Source organism: Heptranchias perlo, chromosome 19 (assembly GCF_035084215.1).
Source record: "Heptranchias perlo isolate sHepPer1 chromosome 19, sHepPer1.hap1, whole genome shotgun sequence".
Taxonomy (NCBI): Eukaryota; Metazoa; Chordata; class Chondrichthyes; order Hexanchiformes; family Hexanchidae; genus Heptranchias; species Heptranchias perlo.
The window spans coordinates 20,353,636-20,374,573 of NC_090343.1; the positions used below are offsets into that span (position 1 = coordinate 20,353,636).

Consider the following 20,938-nt stretch of genomic DNA (forward strand, 5'->3'; position numbering starts at 1 on the left):
CCTGGGAGAGAATGGAGCGAGAGACCCGGTGAGTATAAAGAGAGCTGTGAAACTGACCTAGGAGAGAACGGAGCGAGAGACCCAGTGAGTATAAAGAGAGCTGTGAAACTGACCTGGGAGAGAATGGAGCGAGAGACCCAGTGAGTATAAAGAGAGCTGTGAAACTGACCTGGGAGAGAATGGAGCGAGAGACCCGGTGAGTTTAAAGAGAGCTGTGAAACTGACCTAGGAGAGAATGGAGCGAGAGACCCGGTGAGTTTAAAGAGAGCTGTGAAACTGACCTAGGAGAGAATGGAGCGAGAGACCCAGTGAGTATAAAGAGAGCTGTGAAACTGACCTGGGAGAGAATGGAGCGAGAGACCCGGTGAGTTTAAAGAGAGCTGTGAAACTGACCTAGGAGAGAATGGAGCGAGAGACCCGGTGAGTTTAAAGAGAGCTGTGAAACTGACCTAGGAGAGAATGGAGCGAGAGACCCAGTGAGTATAAAGAGAGCTGTGAAACTGACCTGGGAGAGAATGGAGCGAGAGACCCGGTGAGTATAAAGAGAGCTATGAAACTGAGCTGGGAGAGAATGGAGCGAGAGACCCGGTGAGTATAAAGAGAGCTGTGAAACTGACCTGGGAGAGAATGGAGTGAGAGACCCAGTGAGTATAAAGAGAGCTGTGAAACTGACCTGGGAGAGAATGGAGCGAGAGACCCAGTGAGTATAAAGAGAGCTGTGAAACTGACCTGGGAGAGAATGGAGCGAGAGACCCAGTGAGTATAAAGAGAGCTATGAAACTGAGCTGGGAGAGAATGGAGCGAGAGACCCAGTGAGTATAAAGAGAGCTATGAAACTGACCTGGGAGAGAATGGAGCGAGAGACCCAGTGAGTATAAAGAGAGCTGTGAAACTGAGGAGCGGCGTGAGAGCGGAATCAAAAAAATCAAGAAAAAGACAAAAAGTGACGTCACAGCGCAAGGAGGAGTGCTGAGGTTAAGTCAGTAAGTATTTAGTTTATTGATTAGTGTATTTAGTTGTTGGTTTGCGTTTTAGTGATAAGTGTTTTAGTGTTAGCTGAACAGTAAACTGCCTTGAAGCTAAACAAACAAGTTTAAATAACAGTTAGCTAACATGGCAGGACAGCTGGGGCTCGTTGCAAGGTGCAAACTCCAGAACACAGGAAGTGCTGCCAACTGCTTGAGCTCAGAGTTTCTGAGCTTGAGGGACAGCTGGTATCACTACACTGCATACGGGAACCTGAGTTTAGTGGAAAGCACGTTTCAGGCAGTGGTGACCCCACATCTACAGAGAGTTCAGGCGGAGAGGGAGTAGGTGACCACCAGACAGACTAGGAGGAACAGGCAGGCAGTGATGGAATCCCCTAGCAGCGTGGCACTCACAAACTGGTATTCAGTGCTGAATACCAGTGAGGGAGTTGACACCTCGTGGGAGTGCAGTCAGGAGCAAATTCACAGCACTGTGGGAGACTCGGCTGCATCGGGGGGCACAAGAAACGCAGTTGTTATAGGGGATTTGATAGTCAGGGGGATAGACAGGTGCTTCTGCTACCACCGTGAGTCTCGCATTGTGTGTTGCGTCCCTGGTGTCAGGGTAAAGGACATCACTGAGAGGGTGCAGAACATTATGAGGGGGGAAGGGGAACAGCCAGAAGTCGTGGTCCACGTGGGAAACAATGACATAGGAAGGAAAAGAGATGAGGTCCTGCAGTCAAAGTTTCAGATCAGTCAGTGGTGAAGAAGCCTAGTTTAGAGCCTAATCTTCAGTTGCTTCCAAGCCTTTATTCTCAGTGCTCCTATTTACACATTCTGCCCTCCCCCCCAGATAAGCTCCCTCCTCTCAGTGGATACAAGAGTCCCCAATTGATACCTACCACCTGAATACAATTAACACTAATTAATATAAATCACATGGATACAATTAACAAAGGGCTAATTTCAGTGAGTTTAAAAAAGGGATCTTGCCCTGGTGGATTGGAATAAAAAATTGATTTGCAAAACAGTAATTGGACAATGGGAGGCCTTCAAGGAGGAGATGGCTCGGGAAGAGTAGGCACATATCCACGAGGGGGAAAGGAAGGGCATTCAAAGCTAAAGCTCCCTGGATGACTAAAGATAGAGAGATTAAAATGAAACTGCAAAAGCTTGTGACATAATACAGTAGAGAACCAAGCAGAATACAGAAAGTACAGAGGAGATCTAAAAAATGAAATAAGAGGGGCAAAGAGAGATAATGAGAAAAAATTAATGGCTAACATAAAAGGGAACCCAAAAGTCTTTTATAAACATAAAAATAGTAGAAGGGTAGTCAAAGGAAGGCTGGGACCGATTAGGGACGAATAAGGAAATCTTCTTGTGGAGGCAGAGGGCATAGCTGAGGTACTAAATGAATACTTCGCATCCGTCTTCACTCGAGAAGAGGATGCTGCCATTGTAGCAATAAAGGAGGAGGTAGTAGCAATATTGGATAGGATAAAAATAGATAAAGAGGTACTTAAAAGATTGGCAGTACTCAAAAGTCACCCAGAACAGATACGATGCATCCTAGGTTACTGAGAGACGTAAGGGTAGAAATTGCGGAGGCTCTGGCCACAATCTTCCAATCCTCCTTAGATATGGGGTCGGTGCCAGAGGACTGGAGGATTGCAAATGTTACACCCCTGTTCAAAAAAGGGGAGAGGGATAAGCTCGGCAATTACAAGCCAGTCAGTCTAACGCGATGGCAGGGTAACTTTTAGAGACAATAATCCGGGACAAAATTAATTGGCACTTAAAAAAGTATAGGCTAATAAATGAAAGTCAGCACGGATTTGTTAGAGGAAAATAGTGTTTGACTAACTTGATTGAGTTCTTTGATGTAGTAACAGAGAGGGTTGATGAGGGTAGTGTTGAGTATATGGACTTTCAAAAGGTATTTGATAAAGTACCAAATAATAGGCTTGTTAGCAGAAGTAAAGCCCATGGGATTAAAGGGACAGTGACAGCGTGGATACAAAATTGGCTAAGGGACAGAAAGCAGAGAGTAATGGTGAACGGTTGTTTTTCATACTGGAGGGAAATATACAGCAGTGTTCCCCAGGGGTCAGTATTAGGACCACTGCTCTTTTTGATATATATTAATGACCTGGACTTGGGTATAGAGGGTACAATTTCAAAGTTTGCAGATGACATGAAACTCGGAAATGGAGTAAACAATGTGGAGGATGGTAACAGACTTCAGGAGGACATAGACAGACTGGTGAAATGGGCAGACACATGGCAGGTAAAATTTAATGCAGAGAAGTGTGAAGTGATACATTTTGGTCGGAAGAATGAGGAGAGGTAATATAAACCAAATGGTACAATTTTAAAGGGAGTGTGGAACAGAGAACCCTTGGGGCAAACGTATACAAATCTTTGAAGGTGGCAAAACAAGTTGAGAAGGCTGTTAAAAAAGCAAATGGGATCCTGGGCTTTATTAATAGAGGCTTGGAGTACAAAAGCAAGGAAGTTATGCTAAACCTTTATAAAACACTGGTTAGATCGCAGCTAGAGTATTGTGTTCAATTCTGGGCACCACACTTTAGCAATGATGTCAGGCCTTAGAGAGGGTGCAGAAGAGATTTACTAGAATGGTGCCAGGGATAAGGGATGACAGTTATCTGGAGAAGCTGGGGTTGCTCTCTTTAGAGAAGATTAAGAGGAGATTTGATAGAGGTGTTGAAGGGGTTTTCAAAATCATGAACGGTTTTGATAGAATAAATAAGGAGAAACTGTATCCAGTGGCAGAAGGGTCGGTAACCAGAGGACACAGATTTAATCTGATCAGCAAAAGAGCCAGAGGTGACATGAGGAAACATTTTTTTTTTACACAGGGAGTTGTAATGATCTGGAATGCACTTCCTGAAAGGGTGGTGGAAGCAGATTCAATTGTAACTTTTAAAAGGGAATTGGATAAATACTTGAAGGGGTCAAATTTACAGGGTTACGGGGAAAGAGCAGGGGAATGGGACTAATTGGATAGCTCTTTCAAAGAGCTTGCACAGGCACAAAGGGCCAAATGGCCTCCTCCTGTGTTGTACCTACTATAATACTGCGAGAAAGACATTGAAGCGCTGCGTGTTTTTTCCCCCACATAAGTTGGAGGATGAAACTTGGTGCTCTGTAAAGTAGGTGAACGATAGATGACGGGGCATGAATATAGATGATGCCATTTTTGTCGGCTATTTTGTTAAACAAGTTTTTTTTCTTTCAATACCTCAAATTTCTACTCAAGCCAGGCAAGGCTATAGCTGCGATGTCAACGATCTGCCTGCAGGCATACTTCAACCAACACTGTTCTGAGCAGACTGTTAGAAGGTGCAGGGCAGCAATGTGGAGTCACTCTTTCCATAAACATATATACATACACACACACCATTGGGGAAGGATGCTGGAATCCGATGGTTGAGATTAGGATCTCTATTAGGCGGGGGGGGGGGGGGCGCAGCAGGGGGCATTCGGGTTGACCATGTGCCCTCCCATTCCTCAGAGTCATATGTTGGTACTCCAAAGCAAGAACCACAATCTAACTTTTTTTTCTGGTCAATGGACATTCCTCTCTAATTATTTTTACATTTTGAAGTGCGAAAATTACTTGCATATGTTGAATTAATGTTTTAATTTCATTTTGTAATTTGCCATTGGCCAATTAGCTTCAGACAACGAGAATCAGATTCTGAGAATTGCCTATGATTTTAATAACTACGAGCAACAAACATAATAACTTGCTGGTTAAAGACACACTTGTGATACTACAAATAACTACTGACTCTTACAGGCTTGTGTTTTAAAATTTTACATTTGCTTTACCATTTTTTATTGTACTTACTGGAAGTATTGAACCACAGAACTTTGATACCTATGTTACCTTTTTCAGTTTCTTAGTTTTGACATCTACTTCTTGCTGGAGGGAACTGTATGTCTCCTTCAGCTCCAGTGTCTCTTCATCCTGAGTCTCCATTTGCTGCTGCATCTCACGTTCCCGACGTTTCTTAACACAAAATAGTCAGCACAGAAGATATAGGAGGAAATGATTTCAGAACTTTTCTTAATATTTTCACTCTTCTCAAATTGCACATGAACTTTTCAACAACAACAACAACAACATGCGTAGTAAAGCGTCCCAAGGGCTTCACGAGTGTTATTAACCAAAATTTGACACCGAGCCACATCAGGAGATATTAGGACAGGAGACCAAAACCTTGGTCAGTTACTACTATACTTCTAGCCAGTACTTTCCTTCAATAATGGCATGGTGGATAAAATGTTTTTCAAACACAAACTTTTGGCCCACAAACACCCCATTGACATTTTCCTCACAAATACCTTGTGTCTTTATTTATCACCATCTTAATGTTCCTATTATATCAGTCAACATTTATTAGCAGGTAACTGAAACTGGGTGTTGGGGGCGGGGGTGAAGAAAGAGAGAGAACAAAAAACAGCAACCTGACCGGGAGAGGAATGGAGAGTGATTGACACTTGAGAGTGACCAATCAGGAGAGGAATCACTGAGAAGCTTCAGACCAATTGATGTGGCATCATGTGACCAATCACTTTGCTCAGTTCGTGGGTGATCTACAAACTGAGTAAGATTGAGCTGCTTTTCAGTGCAAGTCCAAATTGTGAAGAACTATTATTCTTGTCACTAGGGCAGGTCTGTGCTTGTGCTTCCCCTAGTACAAATCCAGACCTCACCAGGAATGTGCTCTACAGTAATCAGAGCAGAAACCATATGGTATGATATTACCAAACTTGGCTGAAGATTAGTGACACTTGGATAATAGGCATAATTTAAAATTGAAAAGTGGTAAAATTACTTAATGTTTAAAATGTTTTAATTTCACATTGGTAATGTGCTATTGATCAATCTGTTCACAGCCCACCAGATCAAAATTGTTGATAATTTTCTTTTAATGTAACTAAGTTTATTTTGAAAGACAGCAAACTTGGATAAAACACTCAAAGGAGCAATCTTGCAGAGATGATACGACTGGCACCAATTCTACCATACGTACCTAATGCAATTATGGGCCATTTTGCTTCTAATTGAGCAAGAGATGATAAATAATTTCCTACAATTAGAAAGTTAAGAAACCAAAACATTGCATGTCAAAGAAAGGATGCTCTTGTTCCTATATTATAAACTTTATCTTCTTTTGGTGGGAAGCTCCTAAAGCAAATAATCTTAAGCCCTTTATAGCAGTGTCTTCTCCATCTGTTTATTTAAGTAGTTTTGATTCTTTGCTATCTGCCCCCAGTTACCTGCTCTGCAATTTCTTGACGTCTCTGTTCCAGAATCTTCTGCTGTTCATTGGTGTGATCCACAATATTCTTGCCTCCTACTAGAAGTTTGCTTTCCATAGCCTAATGAATGAAACATTGACATTCAATTGCTTACCATTCAGCCTTGTGTAAATATAATGCACGGATATTAACCAGTTATTTCACAGGTGGAGAAACCTTATCTGTTATCCAATTTTTTGAAACAGAGTCCCTGACAGCTATTATTAGATGATAATTTTCTACTAAATGCCTGTAAATGCCTACAAGATAGGTAGATTTGAAAACAAATAACGAACACTTGTATTTTCTACTCATGTTTTACTCGTGGTTTAGGAGGTAAGGATCAATTTGAATTCTATTTTTCTCTTCAATTTGAAACTCAGGTTAGAAACTGTTTCCATGTACGTTAAGACCGAAAAAGCATTTGGGTGTCATCTGTTTATAAGATGCAGTTGCTGTCAGAGTAGAAATCAATGTTGCCCAATTTATGTAACTATGCTGCTGATCTCCACTCTTCATCCTGGTTTCTGGTTCTGTGACTAGCAGGGACTTCACTGCAGTTCTTCACTGCAATTCTACTGACACAAGCAAAATATCTTGAACTGATGGGGTAGGGAATTATTCATTTTTAAACAGAGCTGATACGCTTTCTTAAAGCTCATACTAGACTTGTATGCAAGAAAGGGGAACCGCTGTTTGATCGCATCATATAGAAGGTAAATGGATTTACAGATCACATATGGTCCATGTGTTCTCCTGGACTGGTTTTAATCGCCTGAGGGTGTCAGAGATGAATTTTCATCTGTTTTTTTGTCTCTCCCAGGAGATTACATGGCTGCAGGGCGATGGGAAGTGTCTGGTCATGATGCTCCAGCCATCACAAGTGTGGGGCAGGCTTGATGGACCAGTTGGTTTTTTTCCTGCCTGTTATTTTCGTATGTTCATATGTTTCAAACACTGAATAACCTATTTATAAATAAAATTTGTACAAAAAAAAAATCACATTTCATGCAAACAGAAATAGCATTTTATCTGCAATCTGAATAGAATCTGGCAAAGCAATATTTTTTAATTTGCATGGTCAAAGTTACAAAGCTTTCTCTCCAACTATGTTAAGAGTGTAGTATTTAAACATATTTAAATGGTTAGTTGTTGCAACCTGTAAAAATAACGCTGAGTTTAGTTCTGAAATATTAGAAAAACCATAATAGTTTTGTACATTTCATGTCTTCTGGTAGGCAACATGTCCAATCCTCCAGTACATCTTATGATAATACACTACCAACTGTATCCTCCATCATCAGAAATGATTTTTATAGTTCTCATTGGTAAATTACAATAACAGATCATTTTTGTGAAGGAAATATATGGCCTCAGCTGGTAGTACCACTTTGTAATTATTACAGACTGTATTTTCCTTTGTTTGGTTTTCACTATAATTAATTAGTGAGTTATAAAGCAGGGAACCATCACTTCGTACTCACATTTACTTTTTAAAAAGAATAATAGACCCCCTGTATTTTTACAATTGTCCATTTCCTAACCAGTCAGTCATCGACAGGTCCTAAAACAATTGGCAAATAAGCCCTGAAAAAAACAGCAATTTGCATGCCATCATTAGGAACATTTATTGGTAATGACCTATCTCTTCTATTAATAGTTTGTGCATTTAATCTACTTTCATAATAAATTCATATTTACATTTTTCTTTTGTATTTTAATGCCCAAGAGGCTGCAAATTAGCCTCATAATGTTTTGTCCTGCTGGCTTTTAAAATGTTTGTCTCGATGAATAACACCCTGTGTAAAACAGGTAACATTTGTTTTACAACTACTTTATTTCCTAAGATGCAGCTCATCAATCATTTATTTTTAAAAACTGAATTGAGTACACACAGAATTAAATAAATCTGTGCCCCAACTCATCAACTTGCAGTAACAGATAATTCTATGCCCCTCATCTTCCCCAGCTACATACATAAATACGTGCCTTTCACATGCCCCAGTTTCATCAATTTGTTTCCCTCCTCGCACATGCTTCCTTTCCCTTGTTGCAGAATTAACTAGAATCCAAAGCCAGGTGGCAGCTTCACTTTGTTTTTTTCATCACCTTTTAGTAAGGACCCATCTCCATTGATTTTAAAATGGTTTATGCATTTAATTTACTTTTATAATAAATTCAGTGCACATCATGTATTTCCTGGAGGCAAGTCTGGGTAGAGGATACAGGCTGGGGCTATCTGTCCTTTTCAATTTTTGATATATGCCAGGCAGTAAAAGTCAGTTAAGAGCAGAACCTGCAGACAGCAGTGCAGAGGAGAGACATCAGAGGAGAATGGAGTGGGCGACTGGTCGAAGGCAGTAGAAAGATAGAGGAAGGAGAGGTCAAGGAGGGGGAGAAACACCATCCCAATTGCACCAGATGTCATTTGTGACTTTGACCAGTACAGTCTCGGTACTGCAGGAGGGACAGAGCCAAATTGCAGGGACTTGAATAAGGAGTAGCAAGAGAGATGGAAGCATATTTGCAAGATTTGAGATGGCCTGAAAGTTTTTTAAAAATCTGGCAATCTCACTTAAACAGTCATATGAATAAGATACACTAGATAAATCATAATTGTGCACTTCAGTTTAGGTAAATTATGAGGTACAACACAGGGAAATGTATAAAAGGAAAAAGTGAATAATGGAAAAATGCTGGAAATACAGAGCAGATTATCAGCATTTGAGGAAGGAAAAACAGGTTAACGTTTCTGGTGTAGACTCACCATCAGAAATGGTATAGGAAGTCGAGAGAGCCCCTTTGTAGGATTGATTCATACAGTAATTGGAAATCTACATTATATTTGGCTCAAGTATGGCTGGTATAAAAATACAAAATGGAAACAATTCTATTCCCCAGTACTTGGTATGTACAGTGCCCCTTAAATTGCCTGAAAGGTGCTCTTGAGCTTCATGGAGGAAATCACCTAAAATGTGCCTAAAATGGAGTTTTAGTTTGAAAGCTGACCACACAAAATGGAGCTCAGCTGTTGAACAGAATGCTGGGAAAAGGCTTTTAGTTAACACAAGCAAAGGGAGTTTCCCCACATAATTTGGCCATAAAAATCTTCTAAGTTGAAGGGCGCAAAGCAATTAAAGTTGTTAAGTTCCTAAGTAACGACCCCAGAAAGTACTGTGTTTACACTAAAGGCATTCTTTACTAGTATGCGAAACCATTATCCCTAACTCATTCTATTTTACTAACTTTATTATCAGTTTGATCAAATTAATTGCATTATAAATTCTATGTAGGAACCTCACTTTAAAACAGAGTGGTTACATTCTGCAGCCATCTCATGATGTCATTTTCGGCAAATGACCAATCCCACCGATTACGCCATTTTTGGCGCATACACAAAAAATGTCAACATCTGTTAATCTGGACTCTAACTTCAGGAGCAGCTACCTTAGAACAGGTGCAGACACTGAAGACAAAAAAAACGGCTTGTAGGTACGGCTATGGATTTTTCATACATTTTTAAAAGGAAATTTTAATCCATTAAGCAGCATATCTCCTTTCAGGAAAATAGAAGCAGAACAAGTATGCATCACATCTGAACCCAATACTATCTCATCCAACATCCACATGTGCACTTTCCAGCAGGGATCACCGGATAGTGATTAAGAATGGGAACACTGCAGATTTTGCCCTTCCTGTGGGGCAATGAGGCCGATGGTAGTGCTCCTATTATTCCAGTTAAGAATAATAGCTCAGATATTTACTGCACTAACCAGCTGAGCTACTGGGGAAGCTATAGAGTGTTCTATAACAACAACAACAACTTGCATTATATAGCGCCTTTAACGTAGTAAAATGTCCCAAAGCACTTCAATGGAGCGTTATCAAACAAAATCTGACACTGAGCTACATAAGGAGATATTAGGACAGGTGACCAAAAGCTTGGCAAAAGAGGTAGGTTTCAAGGAGCATCTTAAAGGAGGAGAGAGAGGTAGAGAGGCGGAGAGGTTATGGGAGGGAATTCCAGAGCTTAGGACCGAGGCAGTTGAAGGCATGGCCCCCAATGGTGGAGCGATTAGTTATATCACTTCATGTTTTATTTTGTTTTAAAACATAAAAATGTATTTTAAGTTTCTTTAAAAAAAGATGTGGTTTTGGGTTACTCCCTTATTTGGCAGCTGAACTGATTTAGAGTGAGCTGATGTTGCTGCCAAGTGTATTTGAGTCAGCCGTTGAAAGGGAGGCTCCTCAGAATTAAGGTCCTAAGTTATTGTGGTAAAATTAGTATCACTTTGCATATTTAGTTTGTGTGGTGCAGATAATTTGTTTAGTTGTAATATTTCATACTATTGTTGGTTTGCAGTGAATACTTTAAATTATTTAAATGTTATTTGGTATGAAATTACTTGTATAATATCACCTTTTAATTGCAGTTTTATAGTGTGTGGAACTGCATCTTTTATTGTCTAGTTAGAGATTGAGCTCAGGCTCAGGGAGTCTAACTTAGCTTTGTTCCAGTATCAGTTCCAGTATGCTGTTGCTGGATTGAAACTACATTTAAACTGCAACAGCAGCATCAGTGACATGCCAAACCGCTTCACAACAATGCTTTGGTTGGAGTGTCAAATCATCCCAAGTGTTTGGGACCACTTTGTCCGATGATGGAGAATCACTGTTTTTAATATATGCAATGTACCATTAAAATCTATATCACATCCCAAAATCCTGTGAAGTCTTACATCAGTCGGTATCGTACATATGTCAGCAAAAACATTTTTTCCACAACATATCACACTACGTGCGGCAATGGATTACGATCACTAATCTAATCTGAGTTCAGATGAGAAACCAGTTAAGATTCACTCCTGTCCCATCATGACGTAGTCTGAACCCCTCAACTGGATTACTGCGGTGTAATCCATCATCAGCCATCCAATATCCTCAAAGCCCTTATCTACTATTTAACAGAATACTATCAGAATTTTATTTCTTTGCATGCTTTTTCAGTGTAGATCATATAGAAGCTGTATCAAAATCTAAAGGAAAAATGTACATACTATATAGGAAAAGCCTGATCTTAATCAGGATACACCATCTCTTGTAATATTCATTAAGTTACTGTAATATCCCATTTTTGACATTGGGTGGAACTTTAATAAACCTTCATAATCCAAGCTGTTGTTCAATTCTGCCTCTGTGCTGTGTACAGCAGATAGTTAGTTGTTCACCGCAGTTGTTTTGTGTTTCTGCACAGCACCACTCAACAGCAAAAAATGAGAACTTCAGAAATAGAATCGTAGAAACATTGAGTTTGTGCTGGCTAGTTACTAGATCGTCCAAAATTAATACCATTGGCCTGCTCTCTCTCCATACACTTGTTTCTTCTGCTTCAAATAATTCACTTCAAGATGAGTGTCAAAACAAAGACAGAAAATGCTGGAGATAGACAGCGGGTTCATTTGCATATGTGATTTCCACTCCCATCGATCCACCATTAGTGGCCATGCCTTCAGCCGTTGACATAGTTACATGAGTCTACAGCACAAACAGGCCATTTGGCCCAACTGGTCTATGCTAGTGTTTATGCTCCACACAAGCCTCCTCCCACACCTCTTCAACTAACTCTATCAGCATATATTTCTATTCCTTTCTCCCTCTTGTGCTTATCTAGCTTCCCTTTAAATGCATCTATGCTATTTGCCTCAACTACTACTTGTGGTAGCATGTTCCACATTCTACCTCTCTTTGGGTAAAGAAGTTTCTCCTGAATTCCCTTTCAGATTTATTAGTGTCCATCTTATATTTATGGCCCCTGGTTCTGGTCTCCCTGGCAAGTGGAAACATCTTCTCTAAGTCTACCCTATCAAACCTTTTCATAATCTTAAAGACCACTATCAGGTCACCCCTCAGTCTTCTCTTTTCTAGAGAAAAGAGCCCCAGCCTGCTCAATCTTTCCTGATAGGTATAACCTCTCAGTTCTGATATCAACCTAGTAAATCTTTTTTCGCCAGTGCCTCTACATTCTTTTTATAATATGGAGACCAGAACTGTGCACAGTACTGCAAGTGTGGTCTAACCAAGGTTCTATACAAGGTTAACGTAACTTCTCTGCTTTTCAATTCTTTCCCTCGAGAAATGAACCCCAGTGCTTGGTTTGCTTTTTTTTAAAAAATGACCTCATTAACATGCATCACTACTTTTAGTGATTTGTGTATCTGTACCCCTAGATCCCTTTGCTCCTCTACCCCATTTAAAGTCATTATCGAAGCAGTATGTGCCCTCCTTATTCCTCCTACCAAAATGTGCCACCTCACACTTACCTATATTGAAATTAATTTGCTGGTTGCACACCCATTCTGCAAGTTTATTAATGTCTTCTTTGTATTTTGTCACATTCTTCCTCAGTATTAACTATAACCCCCAATTTGGTGGTGTCCCCAAATTTTGAAATTGTACTTTCGATTTCCGGTTCCAAATTGTTATTGTAAATGGTGAACAACAGTAGTCCCAGCACTGATCCCTGTGGAACATCAGTCCCCACCTTTTGCCAGTCTGAGTAACTACCTTTAACCCCTACTCTCTGTTTTCTGTTTTGTAGCCAGCTTGCTATCCATTTTGCTACTTGTTTCCTGACTCTACATGCTCTGACCTTAGTCATGAGTCTACTATGCGGTACCTTATCAAAGGCCTTTTGGAAATCCAAATATATTACATCTACTGCATCACTCCTGTCTACTCTTTCTGTTAATTCTTCAAAGATTTCAATAAGGTTGATCAAACATGACCATTCCTTTTGAAATTCATGCTGACTACTCTATTATATTTTCGGTTCAGTTTCTAAATGTTTTTATATTACATCTTTGAGTAACGATTCCATTATCTTTCCAACCAGCACTGTTAAGCTAACGGGTCTATAGTTCCCTGGACATGTTCTATCTACCTTTCTCACGACGGACGGACATACATACATACCCTCTGCTATCTCTTTCCTAACTTCTTTTAATATTCGCGGATGTAACCCATCCGGACAAGGGTTTTTATAATCTCTAAGTTTGATTGGTTTATCAATTATCTCCCCCTTTCTTTCTTAAATGTTGTTATATCTTTTTTGATCTCCTTCTAATGTCATGTCCACCCTGTTCATCTCCTTGGTAAATACTGAGGCAAAGTAACTATTCAATATTTCTGCCATTTCACAGTCATTACCTGTGAGTTTACCATGTGTATCCCTTAGTGGCCCTATCCCTATCCTGATTTTTCTTTTCTTATTTCTTGTCTGTAAAATACTTCACTATTTCTTTTTATATTCCTTGATAATTTAATTTTGTATTTCCTTTTTGCTTTCCTAATGGTTTTCTAGGCCTTACACTCTGGAATTCTCTCCCTAAATTTCTTTGCCTCTCCACTTCCTCTTCTTCTTTAAAACCCTCTTTAAAACTGACCTCTGACCAAGATTTTGGTCACTCCAAATATCTCCTTCGGCTTGATGTTAATTTTAGTCTGATTATACTTCTGTGAAGCCCCTAGAGACTTGTTTCAATGTAAATGAAAGCTGTTGTTGATGAAAAGAATGGTTTTAATTGAAGGTCTACATTTGAAATGTTAACACGCACTTTTGTTGACAGACCTGCTGTACATTCCCTGCACTTTCTATTTTTATTTCAGACTTCCAGTACTTACAGCTTTCTAGTCTTCTCAGTACTTATGTTTGTTGATGTTTCAGCCAATGACAAGAATCAGGTGCTATAATTACATCAAATTTACCCATCAGTAATTTTCAATTTTCCAGTAATATTGCTCACAGTGAGTCAGAGAATATGCTGTTTTATGACACTAGAGGTGTTTGTCTCATCCAGGCTCTTAATTTGCAATGACAAAGTCAAATTCTAGTTTTATTAAATGGGATAGATTGGATTTTTTTAATGGTGCTTTGGAGATTGAATTCCAGGACTCTGTCAATTATTCTTTGAAAACCACAAATCATTATATATTATCCATGTGTTGATTATGTAAATTGCCCATTGTTAGTTTATCTACAAGGTGGTGATGGAGTTGTGGAAGACTTCTAGAAACTCTGACACCACCTACTGGCCAGAGACTGCAACTACATCATGAACAGGTAATGGTTAAAAATTAAATTCATAGGATAAAAGTCTATAATGCATACACATGATAAAATGTTGATATTGGCAGTTTCAATGTTAAATGTGATACAAAATAGTGACAACAGAAAGTAAGGTTTGTGGACAGGAAGTACACCTATATAACATTTTTAATATATAGGTAGATGGAGTCTCATTTTTATGTAAGGTGGCTTGATTTTTGTGAATGGATGGGGATTGGATTTTGTGTAAATGGGGAGTCCTGACTTTTCTGTTTATGAAGATTTGCACTTTTCATTTATGGGGGGTCTCACATTTTTGTGTAATCATATGCAGTCCACTCACTGGTTTTGGCACATGTATCTAACCCCCTACTCCAAAAGGTTGAACACCCCAACTTTAAAGGTGTTGGTTGGACCACCTGGTTCTGTTTATAAATGAACCAGAAGTATGTCAATGAACTAAGTGAGCAAGTTTAGTACAGTATGGTTCCACCAATGAAGCCATGCACCAGGCCATAGTGGTGCAACATATTGGAAAGCCAATGCAAGGTACCACTGCAATTGAGAATATAAGCACAATCAATTATTGCTGAGTTCCTGATTTTAGTCGCATTGCTATGAGAAGGCACCAAATAGAGTTTAGGTACACCATGACAGGGTGAGGGAAAATTAAAGGATGTTCTTGTTCCCAGCCTACTATTGTTTATCCCCTTGCAGTTGATTCAAAGGGCAGGTATCAATCATCAACCATCACAGTGACAGGTTGTGTATGATCCGGGCAAGGGGGAAAGTTGGGCGGAAGATGATTTATATCGCAATAAAAACCTTCCCTGTAGTTGACAGTGTGGAGGTTCACATAAATTCCTAAACCCAAGGCAATTTGCCAGTGCATTCAAACCAATCTATATGTATATCTTACTAAAATCTTACATTTGTGTGTGCTTCTTGTTTGCACATGACTTTCTGCTGTCATAATTTTCCACCACACTTTTTAGGTCAATTTTCCCCCCAATATAAATTCCTACATCCATGTATCATGGAAAATCTCTATGTAAGCGTGTCACGCTTATTTCACAAGCGGCTGTCCATGGAGGAAGTTTCTGAGTTGGGTGTGCCAGCTTGGCAACAATGTTGATTTTGTTCTTCAGGTTGGCTTTACTTGAAAATTTTAACATAGTTTTAACAATTTTCTGAAAGTAACATTTCAAAATTCACTCTTTCCTCTGCTTTTTCAGCCCTTGCTGTCTTTCAGCCTATTTCACTCAAAAATTTAAAAATAAGATCAATTTCCCACTTACTCCCTTCATTTTCTCATTACCCATTTATCAGGCTTTATGCGCTGTCCAGGTGATATAGCTACATTTTTTACTTTTAGTATTTTAAAAAATTTCCCCCAATGTGGAAAAATTCTCACTGCCCTTTTAAGAATGCTATAAATGTGTTAATATTTATTATTGCTGTGATTTGCGTTAAATTCTTAGCACCCAGTATTCTCTCTGACTACTTGGGCTAGCAGTAACACCAGCCCCAAATTGAAATCTCAAACCACCTGATGACTATCAGCCTGGATTAAAGGCACTGACGCTGGCACACTGCAAAATGGAAGTCAGGAGTGTCATATTTATGAGATTAACTTCATATTTTGCACATAGTATTTGGCAATGATAAATTCAGAGACCTCTAAAACAGCCCCCATTAAATGGAGCATAGCACTGGGCAATAGTAGCTCCCTTAGAAACAAAATGACAGTCTCAGGGAAGTTGCAAGCAGTCTCACTTTGCAAGACAGATTTTATTCCCTGCCTGAACAGCACATCTCTCCTCTTTCTAGATGGTTCGTCCCAGTCAAGAAACCCCCTCTTGCTGGCTCTGCAGCCAGACTTTCCCGATGGAACATGTTGGCTGAATACCATATCAAATCATTTTTAATATAATGCATCAGAAAAAGGACTCAGATAAATGATTCTGGTTTTAATAAGAGCGTTCATAGTGGTGTATCTGTATGCTCCCCGCACTATCAGCATTAACTCCCAACCCCCACCAAGCCAGATTCTCATACCACCTCCCTCCCAGCCAATGAGGCAGATTCCTGCCCCCTCATAACTTCCCCCACACCTGAAGCAGATTACTAGCCCTTCAACCCCCACACTGAGGTACAGTGCTGACCCTCCATCACATCACCCCCCCCCCCCACCCCAACACCAACTGAGGTAGATTACTGACCTTCATGTCCCCATCGAGGCAAATTTCGACCAGAAAACTATCTCCCCCCTGGCGCCCCCCCACAAAGAGAGCCAGATTATCCACTCCAACACTAATCTCACTGCTGAGGGAACTGTCCCTCTTTTGCACCTCTCTCCTAAGAGATCGAAACTGAAGATGAGAGAAAGTGAAGGAGAAAACAAGCACAAAGAAAGAAGCGCCAACACAAAGGCAACAGAGGCAGGTGAGAGAGTATCCTGCACATCACCATGGGAAACTGACTAGCAATATGTAAAAAAAATTTATGTCTGCATGCACTTCCTGTCAACTAAATTCCTATGCTCACATTTATAAAAGAAATTGCCTATATAAACTTCTCACTCTGTAATTATACCCCCCTGGCAGTGGAGGTGCTGCAGCAGCATTACTGGCAGGAGGGTGTAATCGCAAAGTGACAAGTTAATACGGGGAATTTCCATTATAAATGTGGACAAAGGAAATTGTAAAAATGAGGACAGAATGTATGACATTAAAATGGAGACTGAATTATCCCTCACCCTCTAACCCCACTTCACCTGAAGCCTATACTTAGTTTTGACTCACGTGTACAAGGCCACAATTTCAATGAGTGGTTTTGGACAATATATAACCTTGAATGTTTACATGTGGTATCATTCAGCAAGACTGTGTTGAAAACCAAAACACAAAGGTTTATTAAAATAAAATGGTTAATAAAATATTGTGTCAATTAGGTCACAAAGATGGGTGCAAAGTCAGCAAATTAAAAAAATGTATTCGGTACCCCCCCAAAAAAAAACCTTTCCTATGTGCCATCTTTTGGATTTTGGAATCACATCATGCTGGTCATGTCACACATCTACTCACCCACTGTGACCCTGGTTCTAAAGATTGGGGAGAAAAGAAGAATAAAACTTTTTCATCAAAATTAAATCCACACTGGTGCTATAAACACACATTCACTAGGTATTGAGTAAATAAGAATTTGAATGCATTTACAGTTACAAAGAATCACTTTCGTAATTCACTAATGACTTCATTGCTGAGAGGTTGGGTCTTGACACTCTTGCAACATCAAATACATACATCAGCAATCCTGATCAAGTAACCTCTACTTACCAGCTGCTAAGGTGGGTACTTTCAACAAAATGTTCCATTTACCTATTAATTAGTCCAGTCCCTTATAGTGGACCAAAAAACTGAGCAAAAATGATCAGAATCATTGTTATCTGACTTGTACCCTACTTAAACAGGAAATGGAAACATATTTCAAACCAATATACTGGCTCCATTTTCTCGATTCCCCGCTGACTTGAGAGAAGCAAGCATTATAACATCTTCCTTTCAAAGGACAGAGCGTTTGTGAGCCTGCATTGAATCCCACACAAATAATTGTGTGCCAAACATCATACTTTGCATAACACAGTGTAAGATATAGCAAGTCATTTCATTCAGATTTTTCTATTTCAACTGAAGCATTTTCAAGTTATCTGTATAAACTGAGCTTCAAAGTATTACCAATGAAGATTCAAGTTAACCAATAATTCATGCAATACTTCATTACTATACCTTAATTTTAGTAGCAAGGGTCTCAGAGGCTTCCCTTTCTCTCCGCACATCCCCCATCTTTTTCTCCTTTTCACACAACAGTTTCTGTTTCTCATCAGCCACTAAGCTGTGGTCATCTAGAATCGCTTTCTTTTCTCTCTCCAGCTTTTCCTGTTGTGCTCTCCAGTATTCAGGTTCATTTTTAACTCCTTCATCCTCTTCTCCATCGCCGTCATCTTCCTCTATCTCCTCTTCTCCTTCTCCCCCCTGCCTCCTTCGATTCTTCTTCTTCCGCTTGTCCACACCCCGCTTCTCCAATTGAGCTTTCAGCCGAGCTATCTCCTCCTGGAACTCTCTCAAAAGTGCATCTTTGGGATCTTCGTTTACTCGAGGTTTATTCTTAATGTTCTTGGCACGATTTGCATATCGTAGTGTTGTAAGAGTCTCTTCACAATTATAGGAAGCAGGACCAATATTTGCCACCATAACAGTTTTGGCATTCCCTCCCAATGAGTCCTGAAGTAATCGAGTTAGCTTTGAATCCCTGTAGGGAATGTGAGTGCTTTTACCATCCACAAGTGCAGATATCACATTGCCCAGTGCTGAGAGAGAAAGGTTAATCTTTGTTGCTTCTTTTAACCGCTCCCCTTGGGCTCCAGTTTTAGCTTGTCGTTCACTGCCAGCAAGGTCTACTAAATTCAACTTTCCTACACGGATATGGTTCTCTCCATCAAGTCCAACTTCACTGCACTCAACCGTTATAACAAAGATGGCATGGGAACGAGAGCTGTGTTCATTCATATTTGTGGAGCCAACGGACCGATTCTGATTGCCAACATTCATAACATGTTCAATTTCTTTCACATTTTTTGTCACAAAAGAAGACAAGTCTTTGACATATACACCAGTGTCTGGCCTTTCCTTTAGCTCCAATCTTTTAGTTTGATCTTTTGCTAGCAAATCCTTTATTTCCTCTTGGTAAATCTCCAAATACGATGCCCTTACCAAGTACTGCTGATTTTGTGATCGAGAAATGTGTGTGAATATGTGCTCGAAGGAATTTGGGATGACACCTCTCCTTTCAGGGTCTGAGCGGAGTCCCTCCATGGTGTATGTTTTCCCAGTTCCAGTCTGTCCATAAGCAAAAATTGTCCCATTAAAACCCAGAAGAACTGATTCCACAAGAGGCCGAAAGGTCTCATCATACAGTTCTACTTGTTTAGAATTGTAGTCATACACAGCATCAAATGTGAAAGTCTTGGGTAATTCACTTGGACCTCCTCTGGGGGTTTTCACCAAAATCTGACCCAGTTTTACATCTATGTCAACAATTCTTCCATAGCCACCTGCAATTTCCTTCTCGTTCATTGGCCGACATCGCACAACAACCTTAACCGATTCAGAACTTTTTAACTTTGACATTGTACGTTGTGATAATATTCAAATACTAAGAATTTTTCTTGCCAGTGAGCACCACCAACCTGTAAAAGAGATTTAACAGTTATCAATCTCCTACTAAACACAAACTAATGGCAATATATCACATTGACAAAATCAATCAATAATCTTAAAAATCTTCATTAGGGGTGGTCTATGTAAGGTTAAACGCAGAAAGTCATTTATAATATGATGTGTGTTCTTGGTTGCATTACCTAGCCATTAATTCAGGATGCGGACAGAAATTTGCAAAGTATTTAACAGCAACATTATAGCTTTCCAAAGTTGATCCGTGTCCTAGCGGATATTTGCGCTGAACATCTGAAAAATGTTCTTGTTCAAAAGTGTAAAGCTAAAACAATATTGTGCAACTTACAACCTTTTCCATTTATTAAAGCATTATTTTGCCAATTTCAACCAAAAGATGAAATCTGCCACAGTTCAATATTTTTCCATTTTGCCTCATACAATAATATAAAGCTTTTATTCTCTACGTTCAAGATTGCACAGCTCATAAAACCTGGGCTCTTATCTTATTAATTCTCAGGATGTGGGCGTTGCTGGCATGGCTGGCATTTATTGCCCATCCTTAGTTGCCCTTGACAAGGTAGTGATGGGCCTTCCTCTTGAACTGCTACAGTCTGTGCGGTAAAGGTGCTCCCACAATGCTTTTAAGTGGAGTGTTCCAGGGTTTTGACTAGGGGCACAGCTTGTTCTGGAGCACAGGTCTTTAGTACTATAACCAGAACGTTGTCAGGGCCCTTTGCTGTATCCAGTGCACTCAGCCTTTTCTTGCTGTCACATGGAGTGAATGAAAATGGCTTTAGACTGTGATGGTGGGGACATCAGGAGGAGGCCAAGAAGCATCATCCACTCAGCGCTCCCGGCTGAATTTGGTTGCAAACGCATCAGCCTTGTCTTTTGCACTCACGTGCTGGGCTCTGCCATCGTTGAGGATAGGGATGTTCATGGAACCTCCTCCTTCTGTTAGTTGCTTAAGTGTCCACCACGTTTTGCGATTGGATGTGGCAGTGTTGCAGAGCTTTGTCCTGATCCGTTAGTTGCAGGATCGCTTAGATCGTTTTCTGGCATGCTGCTTTCGCTGGTTAGCATGCACACAGTACTGATGGGGAGTGAGGGATACGTCAGGCCATGAGGCTACAGGTTATGCTGCTGATGGCCCACACCTCATTGATACCCAGTTTTGAGCTGCTAAATCTGATCTTAAGCTATCCCACTTAGCACAGTGGTAATGCCACAATATAATTTTATATTTACTTTCATCATGGATACAATAATGTCAGCTAATAAAGTTTTCTTTCATG

At 40.0% G+C, this 20,938-nt stretch overlaps 1 protein-coding gene across 2 annotated transcripts in view; it reads right to left on the reverse strand.

Annotated features, from left to right (window-relative positions):
- Window positions 1-20,938, reverse strand: part of kif3b (kinesin family member 3B) — a 39,299-nt gene that overhangs the window by 11,715 nt on the left and 6,646 nt on the right. For both annotated transcript variants that reach the window (XM_068000435.1, XM_068000434.1), the window contains exons 2-4: window positions 18,198-19,657; window positions 6,285-6,386; window positions 4,888-5,010 (exon numbers count right to left, since the gene is read on the reverse strand). In XM_068000435.1, coding sequence (XP_067856536.1) covers window positions 4,888-5,010; window positions 6,285-6,386; window positions 18,198-19,598 — 1,626 coding nt within the window. In that variant the 5' untranslated portion in view covers window positions 19,599-19,657. The remainder of the gene's footprint in view (window positions 1-4,887; window positions 5,011-6,284; window positions 6,387-18,197; window positions 19,658-20,938) is intronic.